At 31.1% G+C, this 25,366-nt stretch overlaps 1 protein-coding gene across 1 annotated transcript in view; it reads right to left on the bottom strand.

Moving 5' to 3' along the window:
- The window catches only part of LOC142335317 (uncharacterized), a 115,719-nt gene that overhangs the window by 30,813 nt on the left and 59,540 nt on the right, over positions 1-25,366 (bottom strand). Inside the window, exons 9-11 of the mRNA XM_075383763.1 lie at positions 24,709-24,907; positions 7,614-7,858; positions 252-479 (exon numbers count right to left, since the gene is read on the bottom strand). Coding sequence (XP_075239878.1) covers positions 252-479; positions 7,614-7,858; positions 24,709-24,907 — 672 coding nt within the window. The remainder of the gene's footprint in view (positions 1-251; positions 480-7,613; positions 7,859-24,708; positions 24,908-25,366) is intronic.

The raw sequence follows: 25,366 nt of genomic DNA, 5'->3' as shown, positions 1-25,366 counted from the left end.
AGAGAATTGTTTGAGCATCTTGTTTTTGCGTGTAAAACACTTATCATATTCAGAGGATATGACTACCCACAATCATGGAGTTCACTGTTGCACTTTGTTTGAGAGCAATTAAAAAAGGTGTGAGTTTAAAGTGAAATTCAGAGGTGTTCACTCTTCTACTCTTGTCCCCAATTTTTCAAGGGGGACCAGGCTCAAATCATCGACCGGGATATCAATATTTAGTTAACAGTTAACAAAACCAAATGAGGTACCTGTGTCATGGCCTGCATCTGTCTGTTGAGGTTCCTAACTTCGTTCTCTTTCTCGTCTATCTGCTTCTTGGCTCCCTCGTGTTCACTCGCCGCCTCCCTCAACACCTCCTCTAGTCTTCGATTCCTCTCCTTGTGTTTTTCCACTGTTGCCTGTGTGTCCTGGGCTGCCCCGTGCACCTTTTTGGCCTCCTGCACTACCGCTTTGTACGCTGCCTCCCGCTGTTTCAGCTGAACAACAAAAACAGTGCATAAGTCAATGCATTGAGCGGCATAAATATTCAAAAATAAAGAGAACCTATCGAAAATGAGTCTATCCAAAATTTTCAGGCTTATGAATAGAGAAAAAAAGACAGCATAAAAGGCATATCAGACAAAAGAACGTGTTAGGGGGTCTAAGCAGGCGCAATTACTGTGAAAACGTACCAGTTCTGGTTTTTATCCATCATCTCTTACTTGCAAGCCTATTGTGCTAGCCATTACACCAACTGGTCTTAACCTCACGATCTTGAGCATCTCCTATAACCCGTTATCATGTTCTTTCTTTCTTTCTCCTCGGGGCTTCTTTTCTCTAACCAAAAGAAAAAAAATTGTAAAAATTTTACTGGCAACTCAACCACAGCTAGCGCAGCAACAAAAAAAATGAAACTGTTCGCGAATTAGAAATTTTGTCGATTGCTTACAGCTATAAATAGAGTCAAAACAGGAGAACAAAAGATAATTCCGACAAAAAAAAAACAAAAAAAAACTGGAACAATTCTTGCATTGTCTTTAAAATTGGAAAGAATAGCTGAAAATGTACCTGTATCTGACAATCCCGTAAATGCGGTTGTTTAACGCGGGCATTGTTGAAAAGTAAAAATATCCCGTATCAAAATTTTCACCTGGAGTATTACTAGAAGAAGGTACCAACAACTGTACATTGGAAACAAATTGATTGTAATATAAATGCTCATCGCAAACGTCAAAAACTAAGGTAAAAAACTGAGGTAAACTGAGGTAAAGTTTGGCTTGTTTGTTTGCCAAATGAGGAAGCGATAGAAAACTTTCAAAAAATCTTGCGCATTGATCAAACATAATTGGTCTCTGAATTAAAAAAATTGCTTCCAAATCAATTCACGTAGTAAAGAAAATAATGCCACCTTAGTGATCCGAAGATACTTGCATTTATTAAGACTACCAGACAAGACAAACAAAAAATCAAATAACAACCAACATCCAAAACTCAATGTCTATTTTTGGAAAAAAAACTACATGAAGCAAAGTCAAATAAAACCTAAGCTAACCAAACCAGTTTTTCTTCACTTGAAAGAACATGGCACCAGTCCTTGATGAGACTCGGTAATAAGTAGACAAAAAAGAAAACAAAAACGACAAAATTAAAATAATAGGTTTATGTATTCTTGAAAACAATTATTTTCAAATATAGGAAATCAGTTTGTTGTTCACACGTATCTCAATTTGGAGACTTTTAGACCTGTCATTATCCAGGTTGTGTTGTACGCCTGTAAAAACAAACGACAAAAATAAGACAAAAAACAATATTTTCATTATATTTTGCAGTCAAATTGTCAAAAACTATAATCTGTTCAGTAAAAAAGTGTACGTATTTGCACCTTCTTTGTAGATAAATAATGACATATGTGACCTCTGAGCAATGAGATTAGGTAACAAGTTTTAAGAACCAAAAAGGGAAAATTTAAGAATTTCAATTGCAATTCTCGAAAAGAATTAATTTCAAAGCCATTAGCTATCAACTGAAATAATTAAATTGGTTCTTTTTTTCACAAAAAGGCGACTGAGACTTATCGTTGATCAGAATATGTGATAGGTCTACAACAAAATGATAAATGAACAAAAAAATAAGCAATGCACTAAAAACCGTAGATAAGTTCAGTAGTGCTATTCCTAGCAGTAACTTGACGTGCGACCAGTAGTTAATTAGACTAAAAAAAGAAGACATAAAAGAACAAAAGACATAAAAGAAGACATAAAAGAACAAAATACAAAAAATCATCTATATTCATTTACATTGGATTCAAAACGCATGTAAAAACTTAGCTATCAGCAGAAATTGGTAAATGATATCCCCTTTTCTTCCAAAGCAATCGCTTTGCCCAATTGTGCCTCTCTTCAACAACAATCATATGACATGCAACCTTTCAAATTTTTATTAGATCACTTTTCTTGAGACTCTCCAGGAGGCCAATTGGACCTGTCATTAGACAGCCTTGATTTGAAATGTTCTTTTCTGTATTTAACGAAACAGAAAGCAGAGAATGCGAAAATGATTTAAAAAACATCTGCTTAAAGTCCGTTCTTTTGGATTTTACGAAAAAAAATGATTAGACTAAAACTAGTTTTGCTTTTGTTGTTTGTCTATAAGGAACAAATGCTTCTTTCAAATTTTATGGATACGGTTTACTCGACAAAAAGACAACATTTTTTTTAAAAAAAGACGACCTTTTCATAATTATCGAGTTAAATTTGCAAAAAACCGGCAAAACTGAATTTCAACAACATCCTCATAAGATGCACATGACAAAATGACCTTCTCGAGAATCCACGAAGATTTTGTCAGCAATTTTTAGGTGTGTTTATTTCGTGCTTATTTCGAAGCTTATTTCGTGCTATTTTTGGTGAAAAAGGTCTGAATTTTTAAAAATTTTGCAAAAATTCTAGCAAAAAAATACATCAAACAGTTCATCAGCGCTTTTTTCTTGACATGTCAAATCAACTACACTGTCGCTATCAATTTTAATATATTTTTCTATTAAAATTGACAAAATTTCGCAAAAATACGGATAATCTGATCAATAGGAACGAAAATGAGTCAATGTTCACAAAACTTCAATAGCTCTGTGGAAACAACGAAATTCAAAAATCTTTATAGTTACATATTCTACGCTGGATGAAATTTTTAGTGATACCACTCGCGACCCTCTACGTTGAATATATCGATCGGCCACAATTGACAGAACAAAGAAGCCGTTTAAATATATATAGTTCCTCCCCCACTAAATTTGGTCGGAACAAAAATATAATATTGAGGTAAAGTAGAAAGTACAACTACAGTTCAAAATAATAGTTCAAAAATTGACAAAAATTAAATCACCAAATGGTTCATTGCATCAGTTTCGACACACTAGACAATAGTCTGAATTTTGTCTAATCAGAGGTAAATTTGAGCGCATAAAAAGATTTGAATGCACTTCAATCTAATCTTAGGTGGATTCGAGCGCACTTTGAGTGCATAAAAATAATAGAACTCCCGAGAGTCTAATCAGAGGAGGTTTCTATCTGGGAATATATTGTCAGAGAACATTTGTGTCTGGTACCTCGTCTTAAGGAACTATACTTCAACAATTCTCCTCGTTCTTCCCTCATGTTTTATATATAATAAATAATAAATTTGTTTTCAGTACTAAATACTCAAGCTTCGAATAACTAAACCCAATTAGAGTATAAAGCGTCGTACTGAACGAATGCTAGGAGGCAATTTGCCTGTTTCAGCACCGTTACAGAGCTATTCAAAAATAGATTATGTGTTCGAAATTCATTTAGTTACTTACACCATATAAGAGGAGACCATATAAGAGGAATTGGAAAAAAAGGGGGGGGGGGTTAATAAGCCATTTTTACGCATCAACTGTCTAAATGGTTTTACTTAAAAAAAAGTTTTTTTTTCTTTGTTATGGAGCATATTACCAATACATTTTTCCAAAAAAATCGGAATCGATTATGTAATTGTCCAGAAAGGAGTGTAACAGTTTTTTTAAATTCTTTTCTTTGCAGATTCTCAAACTTTTTATTATATCAAAATCAAGAGTGGAAAGGCTATTGTAGAGTATTCTCAATCGAACTGAGATTAGTTTTCGTTTCTTGCGTGTTAATTTTTCTATGATAGGTATTGTTTTGATTCTCCGCTCATTGTCGAATGATCTGTCGATTTCCTTGTCAGTTATAAACGAGTTAATAGATTCGCTAGGATGTTCTCTTCTGATTACTTTTGATAGAAGTTTCAGAAGTTTGTACACATGTAGCTCAAATATTGATGGGATTTTGCTTTTTGATCTACAACTACGAACTTCTTTATGTTTTGGGAACCCAAAAACTATTCTGATTAGGAAATTTTGTTGATGTTGTAGTCTTTCAAGAACACTTTTGGTTTGCGGTGCCATATATTAGAACTCCGTATTGATACTGTGGTTGAACGTATTGTTTATAAATTTTCAGAAGTAATTCTCTTTGCAGATATTTTTTTGTTTGATATGAAATCGAAATGTACTGGTTACATTTCATTTGAACATAGTCTATGTGCTCTTCAAAAGTGAGCTTGTTGTCAATTTTAACACCTAAATATTTGACACATTTGCTCTCCTCTACTTCTTCCCCTTTCCAAATAAGTTTTTTGTCTGATAAGTTGTTTGGTCCTAGCAGAAGTAGTTGTTTTTTTTTTAATATATGGTGTCAGTTTGTTACTCGCTAGCCAGCTGGAAATCAATTTGAGATCAATTGTATGTTGAGTTTGCTCATTTTTGCCAAATATGTTTGTGTCATCTGCGTATAACAGAATATTATTGTGTTTCGGTATATCTACGATATCGTTTATATATATCAGAAACAGAAGTGGTCCTAATACTGATCTTTGAGGGACTCCGCACTCAATTTTCTTAGTTGAGGAAGATTTTCCTTTATATCGAACGAATTGTTTGCGATCTTTAAGATAAGATTTGAGTAACTCTTCGATTTTGCCTCTCAAACCATATTTGGAACATTTGTCTAGCAATATGCTGTGGTCAACAGTATCGAAAGCTTTTGAGAGGTCAAGCAATGTACAATGAGCCAAGACATTTTTCTCCCTTAATCTCTGAATGTTTTCTAGCATTTCTGTTAAGGCATCGACTGTTGATCTCTTACTAAGGAAACCAAATTGTTTTCTGGAGAGCACTTTGTTTTTCAGCAGAAATGACATTAGTCGTCGTTTAATAATTTTTTCAAAAATTTTGCCAAATAGTGGTACTAAAGAGATTGGTCTGTAATTGTTTGGCTCGCTTGGATCTCCAACCTTGAAAAATTGGCACAACTTTTGAAACTTTTAAGTTTTCGGGATAATGTGATTCATCTATGATTTTGTTGAAGATATCTGTGAGGTATCCACTAATGACTGGATTAATTGTTTTTAGAAGATGGTTTGTTAAACCCATATAATCGGAACTCTTTTTCCCAACAAGTTCCTTTATTTCGGACTTCACTTCGTCGTTTTGGATCGGCTTTAAAACAAAAGAGTCAACAACCCGATTAATCATATTCCCATCATATGGTTTCTCAATTTTCTTTGCAAGTGAGGGTCCAATATTTATAAAGAAATTATTGAGTGTTTCGGAGTCAATTGTGTTTGTGATTTCTGATTTTGTTTTTTGTATTCGGATGGCAAATTTGATTCAGATACCTATAAAAACTTTTGCCATTGGAATCATTTTGTTTATCGAAAATTTTTTCGTAGTAGTTCTTTTTGGCATTTCTTACCAGTGTTTTCGTTTTGTTGTTCTGTAAATTGTATTGTTTTTTTTTTCTTGTGACCTGGACTGCAAAAAATTATTCCAAAGAGGTTGGTTTTTGGTACAAGCATTTTTAACTTCGTTGGTAATCCAGTTTCGCCTTTTTTTGTTTGTGATGATTTTTTTAGGAGTTATAAGATCCAGAGTTTTATTTATAATATTCTCGAGATTGCGAATTCCTTCCTCCGCTGTGCATAACCGAAAAAAATCATCTTTTGACTTAAGTTCTATTGACAATTCAACATTTAACTCCAGAACGTTAGTAAACCTGTTGAGGGCATTCCAGTTTCTCTGTTTTTCTCGTTCATTTTCTATGGTGTTGTTTTGATCATCGTTAAGGTCACATACTTTCAAACAAACACCATAATGGTCTGACACTTTTGTTTTCAGAACCTCTGTTTCACATTCAAAATTTGAGAAAAAACATCTAAAGTTGAGTTGCTTCTGATTGTTTCTCTTGTGTGCTCGTTTTTCTTTGATTTTAGGTAAAGGCTTAGGGAGCCGATTTCCCTCAGAAAATTTTCTGTTTTTTTTATTATATTTCGAGAAATCTATATTCAATTCCCCACAAAAAATGTGATTATTTTTTGGTCCCATGGCAAAAAGATGTTCCAGAAGAAAGTTTTGGAATGTTAGTTTATCCGTTTGTGGAGCCTTGTACACAATCGTTACTACAAAACACTCATATTTTGAAACGCAATTTGCCGTTAAAACTTGTATATCATTGCTTGCAGAGGTCTTTATTGTTGTTAATTGACATTCTTTGCTCGCGAGCAGAGCTACTCCTCCACCCCCTTTTTTTAGGTCGGTTGCACGTGACAATATTTTGTAAACTTTCGTTACAAAACAATTGGTTGTTTGAGTAATCTTTCAACCAGGTCTCTGTAAGTGCCAGCAAAGGCGGCATTATTTGGTTGGCCTCAAAGGTTGCTATAAGTTCATCGTAGTTTGCACCCAATGATCTTATGTTCTGCAAGAACAGCAGCATGGCTAAAGGTCCTCTCTGTTAAGCGCTCTGTTGTCATTGTTTGTTTTTTTTTGAGAAATTCTTCCTAGAAGATTTTATGATTGTTTTGATTACCTAATTACATTTTTTGTTCTAATGTTGGGCTTTCTTGGCGTACAGTCGCCGATTGCCCACTAATTAATTTTTTAACAGAAAAAAAAATTAACCAAAGTTGTGGTTTAAACAACGAAAAAAATTTCATGAGGATAGTTTGTTGTTGTATATTCAGCTTATTGAGCGTACAGTCGCCGAAAACCAGTAAATTAGCTATCTACAGAACTAAAAAAATGAAATCTTCAAGTTCTCAACAGTTTTATACTATACTAGTGTCAGCGGACAGTCGCTTCCACTATAGAAAAAACTATAGCACTTTATGATTGGTATCAAATGATTCCTCAATGCTGGCGGACAGTCGCCTGGAATCTGTTTGGTTATTTTTGATCAACCATGAATTTTAAATAATTTTAATGGGTTTTTAATTTTATATTTGAATTTTTCCCAAGAGTTTGTTGGTTTTCAAAAAAAAAATCATTCAAAAAAAAAATCATTCAAAAAAAAAATTGTTTAATTAAAAAAAAGTATCGTTTTAGAAGTTGATAAACAAAAATTTTGAAGCAAAAAAAGTTGAGCAGAAAAATTTCGTAGAAAAGCTATTAGGTCCAGAATAATTGCCACAGCCTTCACTGGGTCGCATTTGTAATGTTTCATTTTATAAAGGACAGAGAAGGCATTCTTTCTCGTACGATGGTTTGTATAGTATACACCCGATAAGAGGTATTAAAATAGGTGCGTTCATACCTTTTCTTCAACCGCCTGCAGCTTCTGGGTCAGCTCAGCAATCTCGTCATCCTTTTCGTCCGCAAGCTGTCCCAATTTTGCCTTCTCCTCCTCCAGTTCCTGTGTCTTCATGTCGATTTCTGCCTTCAGCACTGCCAGCACATCCTCCGGTACGTCCTCTGACATCGCACTCTGGTCTTCTTCAGCCGCCTCGTCCAGAGAGGACAGGGCACTGCTCCCTCCCTCCCCCGTCTTCCTACTCTTCTCTGCAAATAAAAAATCTCCCAGGTCGAGATGCCAACGTCGTTTTAGCTCATTTTGATCTAAGAAATGCGCTGAAAGCGTTGAAATTAGATATGAAATCCGCTGAACGCGCTGAAGTGCTGAAATTTTGAGAATGTGCTGAAACTATTAAATTTCAGCACAACTTCATTACCTTTCTTACAAAGTTCCAGCGCATTTTCAGCACATTTCATAAATAAATTTTTAATCCTTTTACAACACCTTTCTTACAAATTTTCGGTGCATTCCTCTCCAAAATTCTCAGCACGTTTCAGCGGATTTCTTACATAATTTAAGAAAATTTTTTGACCCAGGCTGGCATGATATTGCTTTAGATTTAGGGCCTCTAGTTTTGACAGATCTTAACAGGCGTTAACTCAGTCTTTTATCATCTAATCTGACTCATCTAATCTTACAATCTCACACCTTTCACATGAGTTAGTTAAGTGTTGACAGATGATTGCAACACGAAGGTAAATTTTCAAATAGCTAAAAAAACAATTCAGTTCCATTTTAGATTATATGATACCGTGCGAATTTTGATCTCCTTTAAACAAAAATGAAAAAAATTCTGATATAATCAAAACATAGTTTCACTTATCAAGGATCATTCACTTATAACCAGAAAAACACTCTGAAGAAAAACATCAGAAAAGTGGACCATTAATTTTCTCAGCAGCTTTAATTTTATAATTTACCTAACAGTAAGTGCTCTAAACCCCGATGAAAGGTGAGTTAGCAACATCTTGCAGTCCTACTTTTTTGTAAAACCAAATTAGGAAGAGATACAAAAATTGCACAACTGAAAATCTTGTTGATCCCTTTGTTTTCACAAATTATTACGTTTGAACATTCGGTTAAAAATGATGAAAAGAGAAAATTATTTGAAAAAAATTGAAAAAAAAAATTGTTCTTAAAGTTTTTTTCATGCTTTTTTTCATGCTTATTCATCCAAAAAGAGTTTGTGGTCTCTAAGATCACCAGATGATTTGTACAGTTTTGTAAATGTAAAAGGATGTTGTTTTCACCCATTTAAAAAAAATGTAAAATTTACATAAGGATTTAAGTACCCCTTTAACTTATATACTAAACTGCTTTCAAACTGCATCAGCCAGAAAGTTTTGGAAACCTTTTTCATCCTCATTAAAGGTTCCTTTTTCTGCAGTTATATTTAAACCACAATTAACAAAAGAAAATGTCGATGTAATTTTACGTTTTTCCAATAAAAGGAACGTATCATAAACATACAGTTATTTTGGAGGTAAGCATAGTATTATTTTCGATAAAAACAAACCGTAATTTCTGATGTAAATGAACTGAACTGTTATTTTTGATGTTACTGTACTGTTGTTTTGGATGTAAACATACTGCTATTTTGGATGTAAAAAACTAATATTTTGGATGCAAACATTCTGTTATTTTGGACGTATTGGAAACCTCTTTCATCCTTATTAAATGTTCTGTTTTCTGTATATATATTTGAAACACAATTAAAAAAAGATAATGTTTATGTAATTTTACGTTTTTCCAATAAAAGGAACGTGTAATAAATAGCGGTTATTTTGGAGGTGAGCATAGTATTTTTTTCCATAAAAACAAACCGTAATTTCTGATGTAAATGAACTGAACTGTTATTTTTGATGTTACTGTACTGTTGTTTTGGATATAACATACTGCTATTTTGGATGTAAAAAACTATTACTTCGGATGAAAACAATCTGTTATTTTGGATGTATTGGAAACCTCTTTTGTCCTTATTAAATGTTCCGTTTTCTGTAGATATATTTGAACCACAATTAACAAAAGAAAATGTCGATGTAATTTTATGTTTTTCCAATAAAAGTAACGTATCATAAATAGCCAATTATTTTAGAGGTAAGCATAGTATTATTTTTGCTATAAACAAACCGTAATTTCTGATGTAAATGAACTGAACTGTTATTTTTGATGTTTCTGTACTGTTGTTTTGGATGTAAATATACTGCTATTTTGGATGTAAAAAACTAATACTTTGGATGCAAACATTCTGTTATTTTGGACGTATTGGAAACCTCTTTCATCCTTATTAAATGTTCCGTTTTCTGTAGATATATTTGAACCACAATTCACAAAAGAAAATGTCGATGTAATTTTATGTTTTTCCAATAAGAGTAACGTATCATAAATAGCCAATTATTTTGGAGGTAAGCATAGTATTATTTTTGCTATAAACAAACCGTAATGTCTGATGTAAATGAACCGAACTGTTATTTTTGATGTTACTGTACTGTTGTTTTGGATATAACATACTGCTATTTTGGATGTAAAAAACTAATACTTTGGATGCAAACATTCTGTTATTTTGGACGTATTGGAAACCTCTTTCATCCTTATTAAATGTTCCGTTTTCTGTAGATATATTTGAAACGCAATTAAAAAATAAATTGTCGATGTAATTTTACGTTTTTCCAATAAAAGGAACGTATCATAAATAGCTAGTTATTTTGGATGTAAGCATAGTATTATTTTCGATATAAACAAACCGTAAATTCTGATGTAAATGAACTGAACTATTTTTTTTGATCTTACTGTACTGTTGTTTTGGATGTAAACATACTGCTATTTTGGATGTAAAGACTAATATTTTGGATGCAAACATTCTGTTATTTTGGACGTATTGGAAACCTCTTTCATCCTTATTAAATGTTCCGTTTTCTCTAGATATATTTGAAACACAATTAACAAAAGAAAATGTCCATGTAATTTTACGTTTTTCCAATAAAAGGAGCGTATCATAAATAGCCAGTTATTTTGGAGGTAAGCATAGTAATATTTTCGATATAAACAAACCGTAATTTTTGATGTAAATGAATTGAACTGTTATTTTTGATGTTACTGTACTGTTGTTTTGGATGTAAATATACTGCTATTTTGGATGTAAAAAACTAATACTTTGAATGCAAACATTCTGTTATTTTGGACGTATTGGAAACCTCTTTCATCCTTATTAAAAGTTCCATTTTCTGTAGATATATTTGAAACGCAATTAAAAAAGAAATTGTGGATGTAATTTTACGTTTTTCCAATAAAAGGAACGTATCATAAATAGCTAGTTATTTTGGATGTAAGCATAGTATTATTTTCGATATAAACAAACCGTAATTTCTGATGTAAATGAACTGAACTATTATTTTTGATGTTACTGTACTGTTGTTTTGGATGTAAACATACTGCTATTTTGGATGTATAAAACTAATACTTTGGATGCAAACATTCTGTTATTTTGCACGTATTGGAAACTTTTTTCATCCTCATTAAATATTCCGTTTTCTGTAGATATATTTGAAACACAATTAACAAAAGAAAATGTCGATGTAATTTTACGTTTTTCCAATAAAAGGAACGTGTAATAAATAGCCGGTTATTTTGGAGGTGAGCATAGTATTTTTTTCGATAAAAACAAACCGTAATTTTTGATGTAAATGAAGTGAACTATTATTTTTGATGTTACTGTACTGTTGTTTTGGATGTAAACATACTGCTATTTTGGATGTGAAGACTAATATTTTGGATGCAAACATTTTGTTATTTTGGACGTATTGGAAACCTCTTTCATCCTTATTAAATGTTCCGTTTTCTGTAGATATATTTGAAACACAATTAACAAAAGAAAATGTCGATGTAATTTTACGTTTTTCCAATAAAAGGAGCGTATCATAAATAGCCAGTTATTTTGGAGGTAAGCATAGTAATATTTTCGATATAAACAAACCGTAATTTTTGATGTAAATGAACTAAACTGTTATTTTTGATGTTACTGTACTGTTGTTTTGGATGTATATATACTGCTATTTTGGATGTAAAAAACTAATACTTTGGATGCAAACATTCTGTTATTTTGCACGTATTGGAAACTTTTTTCATCCTCATTAAATATTCCGTTTTCTGTAGATATATTTGAACCACAATTCACAAAAGAAAATGTCGATGTAATTTTATGTTTTTCCAATAAAAGTAACGTATCATAAATAGCCAATTATTTTGGAGGTAAGCATAGTATTATTTTTGCTATAAACAAACCGTAATGTCTGATGTAAATGAACCGAACTGTTATTTTTGATGTTACTGTACTGTTGTTTTGGATATAACATACTGCTATTTTGGATGTAAAAAACTAATACTTTGGATGCAAACATTCTGTTATTTTGGACGTATTGGAAACCTCTTTCATCCTTATTAAATGTTCCGTTTTCTGTAGATATATTTGAAACGCAATTAAAAAATAAATTGTCGATGTAATTTTACGTTTTTCCAATAAAAGGAACGTATCATAAATAGCTAGTTATTTTGGATGTAAGCATAGTATTATTTTCGATATAAACAAACCGTAAATTCTGATGTAAATGAACTGAACTATTTTTTTTGATCTTACTGTACTGTTGTTTTGGATGTAAACATACTGCTATTTTGGATGTAAAGACTAATATTTTGGATGCAAACATTCTGTTATTTTGGACGTATTGGAAACCTCTTTCATCCTTATTAAATGTTCCGTTTTCTGTAGATATATTTGAAACACAATTAACAAAAGAAAATGTCCATGTAATTTTACGTTTTTCCAATAAAAGGAGCGTATCATAAATAGCCAGTTATTTTGGAGGTAAGCATAGTAATATTTTCGATATAAACAAACCGTAATTTTTGATGTAAATGAATTGAACTGTTATTTTTGATGTTACTGTACTGTTGTTTTGGATGTAAATATACTGCTATTTTGGATGTAAAAAACTAATACTTTGGATGCAAACATTCTGTTATTTTGGACGTATTGGAAACCTCTTTCATCCTTATTAAAAGTTCCATTTTCTGTAGATATATTTGAAACGCAATTAAAAAAGAAATTGTCGATGTAATTTTACGTTTTTCCAATAAAAGGAACGTATCATAAATAGCTAGTTATTTTGGATGTAAGCACAGTATTATTTTCGATATAAACAAACCGTAATTTCTGATGTAAATGAACTGAACTATTATTTTTGATGTTACTGTACTGTTGTTTTGGATGTAAACATACTGCTATTTTGGATGTATAAAACTAATACTTTGGATGCAAACATTCTGTTATTTTGCACGTATTGGAAACTTTTTTCATCCTCATTAAATATTCCGTTTTCTGTAGATATATTTGAAACACAATTAACAAAAGAAAATGTCGATGTAATTTTACGTTTTTCCAATAAAAGGAACGTGTAATAAATAGCCGGTTATTTTGGAGGTGAGCATAGTATTTTTTTCGATAAAAACAAACCGTAATTTTTGATGTAAATGAAGTGAACTATTATTTTTGATGTTACTGTACTGTTGTTTTGGATGTAAACATACTGCTATTTTGGATGTGAAGACTAATATTTTGGATGCAAACATTTTGTTATTTTGGACGTATTGGAAACCTCTTTCATCCTTATTAAATGTTCCGTTTTCTGTAGATATATTTGAAACACAATTCACAAAAGAAAATGTCGATGTAATTTTACGTTTTTCCAATAAAAGGAGCGTATCATAAATAGCCAGTTATTTTGGAGGTAAGCATAGTAATATTTTCGATATAAACAAACCGTAATTTTTGATGTAAATGAACTAAACTGTTATTTTTGATGTTACTGTACTGTTGTTTTGGATGTATATATACTGCTATTTTGGATGTAAAAAACTAATACTTTGGATGCAAACATTCTGTTATTTTGCACGTATTGGAAACTTTTTTCATCCTCATTAAATATTCCGTTTTCTGTAGATATATTTGAAACACAATTAACAAAAGAAAATGTCGATGTAATTTTACGTTTTTCCAATAAAAGGAACGTATCATAAATAGCTAGTTATTTTGGAGGTAAGCATAGTATTATGTTCGATATAAACAATCCGTAATTTCCGATGTAGTTGAACTGAACTATTTTTTTGATGTTACTGTACTGTTGTTTTGGATGTAAACATACTGCTATTTTGGATGTAAAAAACTAATATTTTGGGTGCAAACATTCTGTTTTTTTGGACGTATTGGAAACCTCTTTCATCCTTATTAAACGTTCCGTTTTCTGTATATATATTTGAAACACAATTAAAACAAGAAAATGTCGATGTAATTTCAAGTTTTTCCAATAAAAGGAACGTGTAATAAATAGCCGGTTATTTTGGAGGTGAGCATAGTCTTTTTTTCGATAAAAACAAACCGTAATTTCTGATGTAAATGAACTGAACTATTATTTTTGATGTTAGTGTACTGTTGTTTTGGATGTGAACATACTGCTATTTTGGATGTAAAAAACTAATACTTTGGATGCAAACATTCTGTTATTTTGGACGTATTTGAAACCTCTTTCATCCTTATTAAATGTTCCGTTTTCTGTAGGTATATTTGAAACGCAATTAAAAAAGAAATTGTCGATGTAATTTTACGTTTTTCCAATAAAAGGAACGTATCATAAATAGCTAGTTATTTTGGATGTAAGCATAGTATTATTTTCGATATAAACAAACCGTAAATTCTGATGTAAATGAACTGAACTATTTTTTTTGATCTTACTGTACTGTTGTTTTGGATGTAAACATACTGCTATTTTGGATGTAAAGACTAATATTTTGGATGCAAACATTCTGTTATTTTGGACGTATTGGAAACCTCATTCATCCTTATTAAATGTTCCGTTTTCTGTAGATATATTTGAAACACAATTAACAAAAGAAAATGTCCATGTAATTTTACGTTTTTCCAATAAAAGGAGCGTATCATAAATAGTCAGTTATTTTGGAGGTAAGCATAGTAATATTTTCGATATAAACAAACCGTAATTTTTGATGTAAATGAATTGAACTGTTATTTTTGATGTTACTGTACTGTTGTTTTGGATGTAAATATACTGCTATTTTGGATGTAAAAAACTAATACTTTGGATGCAAACATTCTGTTATTTTGGACGTATTGGAAACCTCTTTCATCCTTATTAAAAGTTCCATTTTCTGTAGATATATTTGAAACGCAATTAAAAAAGAAATTGTCGATGTAATTTTACGTTTTTCCAATAAAAGGAACGTATCATAAATAGCTAGTTATTTTGGATGTAAGCATAGTATTATTTTCGATATAAACAAACCGTAATTTCTGATGTAAATGAACTGAACTATTATTTTTGATGTTACTGTACTGTTGTTTTGGATGTAAACATACTGCTATTTTGGATGTATAAAACTAATACTTTGGATGCAAACATTCTGTTATTTTGCACGTATTGGAAACTTTTTTCATCCTCATAAAATATTCCGTTTTCTGTAGATATATTTGAAACACAATTAACAAAACAAAATGTCGATGTAATTTTACGTTTTTCCAATAAAAGGAACGTGTAATAAATAGCCGGTTATTTTGGAGGTGAGCATAGTATTTTTTTCGATAAAAACAAACCGTAATTTTTGATGCAAATGAAGTGAACTATTATTTTTGATGTTACTGTACTGTTGTTTTGGATGTAAACATACTGCTATTTTGGATGTGAAGACTAATATTTTGGATGCAAACATTTTGTTATTTTGAACGTATTGGAAACCTCTTTCATCCTTATTAAATGTTCCGTTTTCTGTAGATATATTTGAAACACAATTAACAAAAGAAAATGTCGATGTAATTTTACGTTTTTCCAATAAAAGGAGCGTATCATAAATAGCCAGTTATTTTGGAGGTAAGCATAGTAATATTTTCGATATAAACAAACCGTAATTTTTGATGTAAATGAACTAAACTGTTATTTTTGATGTTACTGTACTGTTGTTTTGGATGTATATATACTGCTATTTTGGATGTAAAAAACTAATACTTTGGATGCAAACATTCTGTTATTTTGCACGTATTGGAAACTTTTTTCATCCTCATTAAATATTCCGTTTTCTGTAGATATATTTGAAACACAATTAACAAAAGAAAATGTCGATGTAATTTTACGTTTTTCCAATAAAAGGAACGTATCATAAATAGCTAGTTATTTTGGAGGTAAGCATAGTATTATGTTCGATATAAACAATCCGTAATTTCCGATGTAATTGAACTGAACTATTTTTATGATGTTACTGTACTGCTGTTTTGGATGTAAACATACTGCTATTTTGGATGTAAAAAACTAATATTTTGGGTGCAAACATTCTGTTTTTTTGGACGTATTGGAAACCTCTTTCATCCTTATTAAACGTTCCGTTTTATGTATATATATTTGAAACACAATTAAAACAAGAAAATGTCGATGTAATTTCACGTTTTTCCAATAAAAGGAACGTGTAATAAATAGCCGGTTATTTTGGAGGTGAGCATAGTCTTTTTTTCGATAAAAACAAACCGTAATTTCTGATGTAAATGAACTGAACTATTATTTTTGATGTTACTGTACTGTTGTTTTGGATGTGAACATACTGCTATTTTGGATGTAAAAAACTAATACTTTGGATGCAAACATTCTGTTATTTTGGACGTATTGGAAACCTCTTTCATCCTTATTAAATGTTCCGTTTTCTGTAGATATATTTGAAACGCAATTAAAAAAAGAAAATGTCGATGTAATTTTACGTTTTTCCAATAAAAGAAACGTATCATAAATAGCTAGTTATTTTGGAGGTGAGCATAGTATAATTTTTGCTATAAACAAACCGTAATTTCCGAGGTAAATGAACTCAACTGTTTTTTGTGATGTTACTGTACTGTTGTTTTGGATGTAAACAGACTGCGATTTTGGATGTAAAAAACTAATATTTTGGATGCAAACATTCTGTTATTTTGGACGTATTAGAAACCTCTTTCATCCTTATTAAATGTTCCGTTTTCTGTATATATATTTGAAACACAATTAAAAAAAGAAAATGTCGATGTAATTTTACGTTTTTCCAATAAAAGGAACGTGTAATAAATAACCGGTTATTTTGGAGGTAAGCATAGTATTTTTTTCGATATAAACAAACCGTAATTTCTGATGTAAATGAACTAAACTATTTTTTTTGATGTTTCTGTACTGTTGTTTTGGATGTAAACATACCGCTATTTTGGATGTAAAAAACTAATATTTTGGATGCAAACATTCTGTTATATTGGACGTATTGGAAACCTCTTTCATCCTTATTAAATGTTCCGTTTTCTGTATATATATTCGAAACACAATTAGAAAAAGAAAATGTCGATCTAATTTTACGTTTTTCCAATAAAAGGAACGTGTTATAAATAGCCGGTTGTTTTGGAGGTGAGCATAGTATTTTTTTCGATAAAAACAAACCGTAATTTCTGATGTAAATGAACTAAACTATTATCTTTGAAGTTACTGTACTGTTGTTTTGGATATAACATACTGCTATTTTGGATGTAAAAAACTATTACTTCGGATGAAAACAATCTGTTATTTTGAACGTATTGGAAACCTCTTTCATCATTATTAAATGTTCCGTTTTCTGTAGATATATTTGAACCACAATTAACAAAAGAAAATGTCGATGTAACTTTATGTTTTTCCAATAAAAGTAACGTAACATAAATAGCGAGTTATTTTGGAGGTAAGCATAGTATTATTTTCGATATAAACAAACCGTAATTTCTGATGTAAAAGAACTGAATTTTTTTTGATGTTACTGTACTGTTGTTTTGGATGTAAACATACTGCTATTTTGGATGTTAAAAACTAATACTTTGGATGCAAACATTCTGTTATTTTGTACGTATTGGAAACTTTTTTCATCCTCATTAATTATTCCATTTTCTGTAGATATATTTGAAACACAATTAACAAAAGAAAATGTCGATGTAATTTTATGTTTTTCCATTAAAAGTAACGTAACATAAATAGCTAGTTATTTTGGAGGTAAGCATAGTATTATTTTCGATATAAACAAACCGTAATTTCTGATGTAAAAGAACTGAATTTTTTTTGATGTTACTGTACTGTTGTTTTGGATGTAAACATACTGCTATTTTGGATGTTAAAAACTAATACTTTGGATGCAAACATTCTGTTATTTTGTACGTATTGGAAACTTTTTTCATCCTCATTAATTATTCCATTTTCTGTAGATATATTTGAAACACAATTAACAAAAGAAAATGTCGATGTAATTTTATGTTTTTCCAATAAAAGTAACGTAACATAAATAGCTAGTTATTTTGGAGGTAAGCATAGTATTATTTTCGATATAAACAAACCGTAATTTCTGATGTAAATGAACTGAATTTTTTTTGATGTTACTGTACTGTTGTTTTGGATTTAAACATACTGCTATTTTGGATGTAAAAAACTAATACTTTGGATGCAAACATTCTGTTATTTTGCACGTATTGGAAACCTCTTTCATCTTTTTTAAATGTTCCGTTTTCTGTAGATATCTTTGAAACTCAATTAAAAAAGAAAATGTCGATGAAATTTTTACGTTTTTCTAATAAAAGGAACGTATCATAAGTAGCTAGTTATTTTGGAGGTAAGCATAGTATTATTTTGATATAAACAAACCGTAATTTCTGATGTAAATGAACTGAACTATTTTTTTTGATGTTACTGTACTGTTGTTCTGGATGTAAACATACTGCTATTTTGGATGTTAAAAACTAATACTTTGGATGCAAACTTTCTGTTGTTTTGGACGTATTGGAATCCTCTTTCATCCTTATTAAATGTTCCGTTTTCTGAAGACATATTTGAAACACAAATGAAAAAAGAAAATGTCGATGTAATTTTACGTTTTTCCAATAAAAGGAACGTATCATAAATAGCTAGTTATTGTAGAGGTAAGCATAGTATTATTTTCGATATAAAAAAACCGTAATTTCTGATGTAAATGAACTGAACTGTTATTTTTGATGTTACTGTACTGTTGTTTTGGATGCAAACATTCTGTTATTTTGCACGTATTGGAAACTTTTTTCATCCTCATTAATTATTCCATTTTCTGTAGATATATTTGAAACACAATTAACAAAAAAAAATGTCGATGTAATTTTATGTTTTTCCGATAAAAGTAACGTAACATAAATAGCTAGTTATTTTGGAGGTAAGCATAGTAATATTTTCGATATAAACAAACCGTAATTTCCGATGTAAATGAACTGAATTATTTTTTTGATGTTACTGTACTGTTGTTTTGGATGTAAACATACTGCTATTTTGGATGTAAAAAACTAATACTTTGGATGCAAACATTCTGTTATTTTGCACGTATTGGAAACTTCTTTCATCTTTTTTAAATGTTCCGTTTTCTGTAGATATATTTGAAACTCAATTAAAAAAGAAAATGTCGATGAAATTTTACGTTTTTCTAATAAAAGGAACGTATCATAAGTAGCTAGTTATTTTGGAGGTAAGCATAGTATTATTTTGATATAAACAAACCGTAATTTCTGATGTAAATGAACTGAACATTTTTTTTGATGTTACTGTACTGTTGTTTTGGATTTAAACATACTGCTATTTTGGATGTTAAAATCTAATACTTTGGATGCAAACTTTCTCTTGTTTTGGACGTAATGGAATCCTCTTTCATCCTTATTAAATGTTCCGTTTTCTGAAGACATATTTGAAACACAAATGAAAAAAGAAAATGTCGATGTAATTTTAGGTTTTTCCAATAAAAGGAACGTATCATAAATAGCTAGTTATTGTAGAGGTAAGCATAGTATTATTTTCGATATAAACAAACCGTAATTTCTGATGTAAAAGAACTGAACAATTTTTTTTGATGTTACTGTACTGTTGTTTTGGATGGAAACATACTGCTATTTTGGATGTAAAAAACTAATATTTTGGATGCAAACATTCTGTTATTTTGGAAGTTTTAGAAACCGCTTTCATCCTTATTAAATGTTCCGTTTTCTGAAGAAATATTTGAAACACAAATAAAAAAGAAAAAGTTGATGTAATTTTTCGTTTTTCCTGTAAAAATAACGTATCATATAATTACAGTTATTTTGGAGGTAAGCATAGTATTGTTTTGGCTATAAACAAACCGTAATTTCTGATGTAAATGAACTGAACTATTGTTTTTGATGTTACTGTACTGTTGTTTTGGATGTAAACATACTGCTATTTTGGATGTAAAAAACTACTACTTTGTATACAAACATTTTGTTATTTTGGACGTATTGGAAACATTTTTCATCCTTATTAAATGTTCCGTTTTCTGTAGATATATTTGAATCACAATTAACAAAAGAAAATGTCGATGAAATTTTACGTTTTTCCAATAAAAGGAACGTGTTATAAATAGCCGGTTATTGTAGAGGTAAGCATAGTATTATTTTCGATATAAACAAACCGTAATTTCTGATGTAAAAGAACTGAACTATTTTTTTGATGTTACTGTACTGTTGTTTTGGATGGAAACATACTGCTATTTTGGATGTAAAAAACTAATATTTTGGATGCAAACATTCTGTTATTTTGGAAGTTTTGGAAACCTCTTTCATCCTTATTAAATGTTCCGTTTTCTGAAGAAATATTTGAAACACAAATAAAAAAGAAAATGTTGATGTAATTTTTCGTTTTTCCTATAAAAAGAACGTATCATATAATTACAGTTATTTTGGAGGTAAGTATAGTATTGTTTCGGCTATAAACAAACCGTAATTTCTGATGTAAATGAACTGAACTATTGTTTTTGATGTTACTGTACTGTTGTTTTGGATGTAAACATACTGCTATTTTGGATGTAAAAAACTACTACTTTGTATACAAACATTCTGTTATTTTGGACGTATTGGAAACATTTTTCATCCTTATTAAATGTTCCGTTTTCTGTAAATATATTTGAACCACAATTAACAAAAGAAAATGTCGATTTAATTTTATGTTTTTCCAATAAAAGTAACGTAACATAAATAGCTAGTTATTTTGGAGGTAAGCATAGTATTATTTTCGATATAATTAAAGCGTAATTTCTGATGTAAATGAACTGAACTATTTTTTTGATGTTACTGTACTGTTGTTTTGGATGTAAACATACTGCTATTTTGGATGTAAAAAACTAATACTTTGGATGCAAACATTCTGTTATTTTGCACGTATTGGAAACTTTTTTCATCCTCATTAAATATTCCGTTTTCTGTAGATATATTTGAAACACAATTAACAAAAGAAAATGTCGATGTAATTTTACGTTTTTCCAATAAAAGGAGCGTATCATAAATAGCCAGTTATTTTGGAGGTAAGCATAGTAATATTTTCGATATAAACAAACCGTAATTTCTGATGTAAATGAACTGAACTATTTTTTTGATGTTATTGTACTATTGTTTTGGATGTAAACATACTGCTATTTTGGAAGTAAATAACTAATACTTTGGATGCAAACACTCTGTTATTTTGCACGTATTGGAAACCTCCTTCATCTTTCTTAAATGTTCCGTTTTCTGTAGATATATTTGAAACTCGATATAAAAAAAATGTCGATGAAATTTTACGTTCTTCTAATAAAAGGAACGTATCATAAGTAGCTAGTTATTTTGGAGATAAGCATAGTATTATTTTGATATAAACAAACCGTAATTTCTGATGTAATTGAACTGAACTATTTTTTTTTGATGTTACTGTACTGTTGTTTTGGATGTAAACATACTGCTATTTTGGATGTTAAAAACTAATACTTTGGATGCAAACTTTCTGTTGTTTCGGACGTATTGGACTCCTCTTTCATCCTTATTAAATTTTCCGTTTTCTGAAGACATATTTGAAACACAAATGAAAAAAGAAAATGTCGATGTAATTTTACGTTTTTCCAATAAAAGGAACGTATCATAAATAGCTAGTTATTGTAGAGGTAAGCATAGTATTATTTTCGATATAAACAAACCGTAATTTCTGATGTAAAAGAACTGAACTATTTTTTTTTGATGTTACTGTACTGTTGTTTTGGATGGAAACATACTGCTATTTTGGATGTAAAAAAGTAATATTTTGGATGCAAACATTCTGTTATTTTGGAAGTTTTGGAAACCTCTTTCATCCTTATTAAATGTTCCATTTTCTGAAGAAATATTTGAAACACAAATAAAAAAGAAAATGTTGATGTAATTTTTCGTTTTTCCTATAAAAAGAACGTATCATATAATTACAGTTATTTTGGAGGTAAGCATAGTATTATTTTGGCTATAAACAAACCGTAATTTCTGATGTAAATGAACTGAACTATTGTTTTTGATGTTACTGTACTGTTGTTTTGGATGTAAACATACTGCTATTTTGGATGTAAAAAACTAATACTTTGTATACAAACATTCTGTTATTTTGGACGTATTGGAAACATTTTTCATCCTCTCTAAATGTTCTGTTTTCTGTAGATATATTTGAACCACAAATAAGAAAAGAAAATGTCGATGTAATTTTACGTTTTTCCAATAAAGGAACGTGTAATAAATAGCCGGTTATTTTGGAGGTTAGCATAGTATTTTTTTCGATAAAAACAAACCGTAATTTCTGATGTAAATGAACTGAAATATTATTTTTGATGTTACTTTGCTGTTGTTTTGGATGTAAACATACTGCTATTTTGGATGTAAAAACTATTACAATGGATGCAAACATTTTGTTATTTTGGACGTCTTGGAAACCTTTTTCATCTTCATTAAATGTTCTGTTTTCTGTAGTTATATTTGAACCACAATTAACAAAAGAAAATGTCGATGTAATTTTACCGTTTTTCCTCTAAAAGGAACGTATCATAAATAGCTAGTTATTTTGGAGGTAAGCATAGTATTATTTTCGATATAAACAAACCGTAATTACTGATATAAATGAACTAAACTGTTATTTTTAATGTTACTGTTTTGTTATTTTGGATGTTAGCATACTGCTATTTTGGATGTAAAAAACTAATACTTTGGATGCAAACATTCTGTTATTCTGGACGTATTGAGTACAATTCATAACGCAGGTTAATTTAAACATTTTTATTATCACTTTTTAATTAACAACTACCTATTTATAACTATGTGGACTTGTTTTAGAACTGCTTTGGGAAAAAACCACGGAAGAAACCCACGCAATATAAGAAAAGAAATCCCTACTTGAAAATTAAAGAGCTGCGCAATATGCGTGTTTCGTCATCCCAGCCAATTTTTATTGGTTGTCTCGCAAAAATTGCAAGAATCTTGCAAACCTTTCAGGACGATGTATTGTCTTGCAAATTTTTTTTACAAAAAAAATCTTGCAGGATCATGTAAGCTAATCATTTGTCTTGAAAGAATCTTAGAAAACTAAAAACCGACTAATGTCGGAAGATTTGTTCTGGAACGACTGGCGTGTGGAAAAGCATTTAACCCCGCAGGGGTTCAAACCATTAATCTCCCGATGCATTACCAGATGCACTGTCCCACTCGGCTATAAGACCCTAAATCTTTTTATGCTACAACAAATTTTATATTAGCAGCAAGCTTCACTTCGGTGTGAGAGCAATAGAGATCAAACTTGAGTCACTTGAGAAGTCAACGAATGCTCTAGAAGAAAGGGCAAAAACGGTCTAGCGAAAAATTGGCATAAAAAAGACCAGCACATTTACAATAATTGCTATGAACTTCGTTCAAGAGCAATTGATAACCATTAATCTTGCAAGATAATCTTGCATCTTGAACTTACGCAAATAATTGGAACTTGCCCAAACAGGAACAACCTGATTCAATTACAATATTCTGCAATGTTTTTTTTTCTTTATCACAAGGTTGACAACCAAAACAGCATCATTTTGATTTACTATATAATTAGTTGAATGAAAAAACCTGCACATAAAACATAATACTATAGCAGTGTAACTTTGGAAGTTTGGATTGAAAAATGAGATTGTGGATTTCACAGAAACTCAAAGGAACAATTCAAACTTTTTCAATAGCTTTCTATCTGTGCTTGTAGTGGCAAACTGAACAGTTATGATTTTGCTCAGCTCCCAGGCTGAGGTGCCAGACGGAAGCAAGTATGTCCAGACCGTCCCAGACGGAAAGTACCTATGTCCAGACCGTCCCAGACGGAAGTTGCCTATGTCCAGACTTTCGTGCGTTCATGTTCAGACTTTCTTGCGTTCACCAGACTTTCGTGCGTTCATGTTCAGACTTTCGAGCGTTCATGTCCAGACTTTCGTGCGTTCATGTCCAGACTTTCGTGCGTTCACCAGACTTTCGTGCGTTCATGTCCAGACTTTCGTGCGTTCACCAGACTTTGGCGCGTTCAACCGATTTTTGTGCGTTCATGTCCAGACTGGCACAACTAAAGTTGTTCGTTAATAAAATTCATTCATGCGATGTAATTATGTGTTTTAATTAATGTAAAATACGAGCAACTATATCCTGGACAATTTATGTGGAAAATGATATATGATGCGGTCGTATCAATCAATGAGAGTAGAGCTTGACCGGAATGAACTTGCAAGAATATTGTAAGATAAACCATTCATATCGCAATATCTTGAAAGATAGCCATTGTCTTGCAAGATCTTTTTTGCGATAATCTTGCAAGATCTTTCAAGAATAACATCTGGTCTCGACGAGGGCATGCCTTGCAGCCATGGACATGACTTAGTGGCAAGTGGGACTTGAATGCCTCGAAGCATGAGGGCAAGGTGTCATTGTTGAAACTTGAACGAAAAATGTAGACGGTCAGAATGTCCAAAAATCAGGGAATTCCAAAAATTATGTATCTACTAACACTCTCATGTACTAGGGGCAAGATTATCTTCAAGTCGGTATCTACATGTTTGCGTCCTGGCTGAGCCCATATTATCTTTTAAAAGTTTTTTGCCATAGCAGGGTTGGGCCTTCACTTGTTTCGAATGCATAAAAGACAGGCAATATCGGAAAACTTACTCGATTTTTTGGTCCTCCTAGCAAGCGAGGTTTTGGACAGCCGCTTTTTGAGTCTCTCTTTGTCTATCCTGGACTGGGTGGATCCATCTCGTGGTTCCGCCCCCTCCTCCCCCTCTAGACTGGCCGCCTTTGATCCTCCACCCTTTCCGCTATCCACCACTTCTGACTCCAGCAGCTTCTTCAGTTCATCAAGGTCAATCTAATGATCGAATGCAACTCAAGTCGCAAGAAGTCATATTTCATATCAAAAGTATCAATCAATTTAGGTGATGATCATGTGATACGATCTAAACCGAAACACTATTCGCTTCTTTTCTTCAATTTTCACCAGTAGACATGCTAAACTTAAAACTGTCTATATCGTTTGCTTTTGCTCAGCCTCAATACATTTTCGGTATGAGGAGGTCTGTTTGGTATTTAAATAGTAAGAGTTGTTCCCGGTGTTTCCTGATTTTTTTTTATCTGTGTCAGATCTGGCAAAGTTCTCATAGGATTGGATATATGTATATATACCCGGCATTATAGAGGTACAGCTCTTACACGATAAGGTTTTTCACGATAATTTGGATTAGTTGTCTGATAAGATCTTCCAAGCTAAAACAGTCATGGATCAATGGGGCTGTCTCGTCACTTTGAAAACGAATATAAACTTTACTGT

The sequence above is a fragment of the Convolutriloba macropyga genome, chromosome 2 (assembly GCF_964194025.1).
Source record: "Convolutriloba macropyga chromosome 2, txConMacr16.3, whole genome shotgun sequence".
Taxonomy (NCBI): domain Eukaryota; kingdom Metazoa; phylum Xenacoelomorpha; order Acoela; family Convolutidae; genus Convolutriloba; species Convolutriloba macropyga.
The sequence above is the reverse complement of the archived record's forward strand: the minus strand, read 5'-3'. Positions and strand labels throughout refer to the sequence as shown.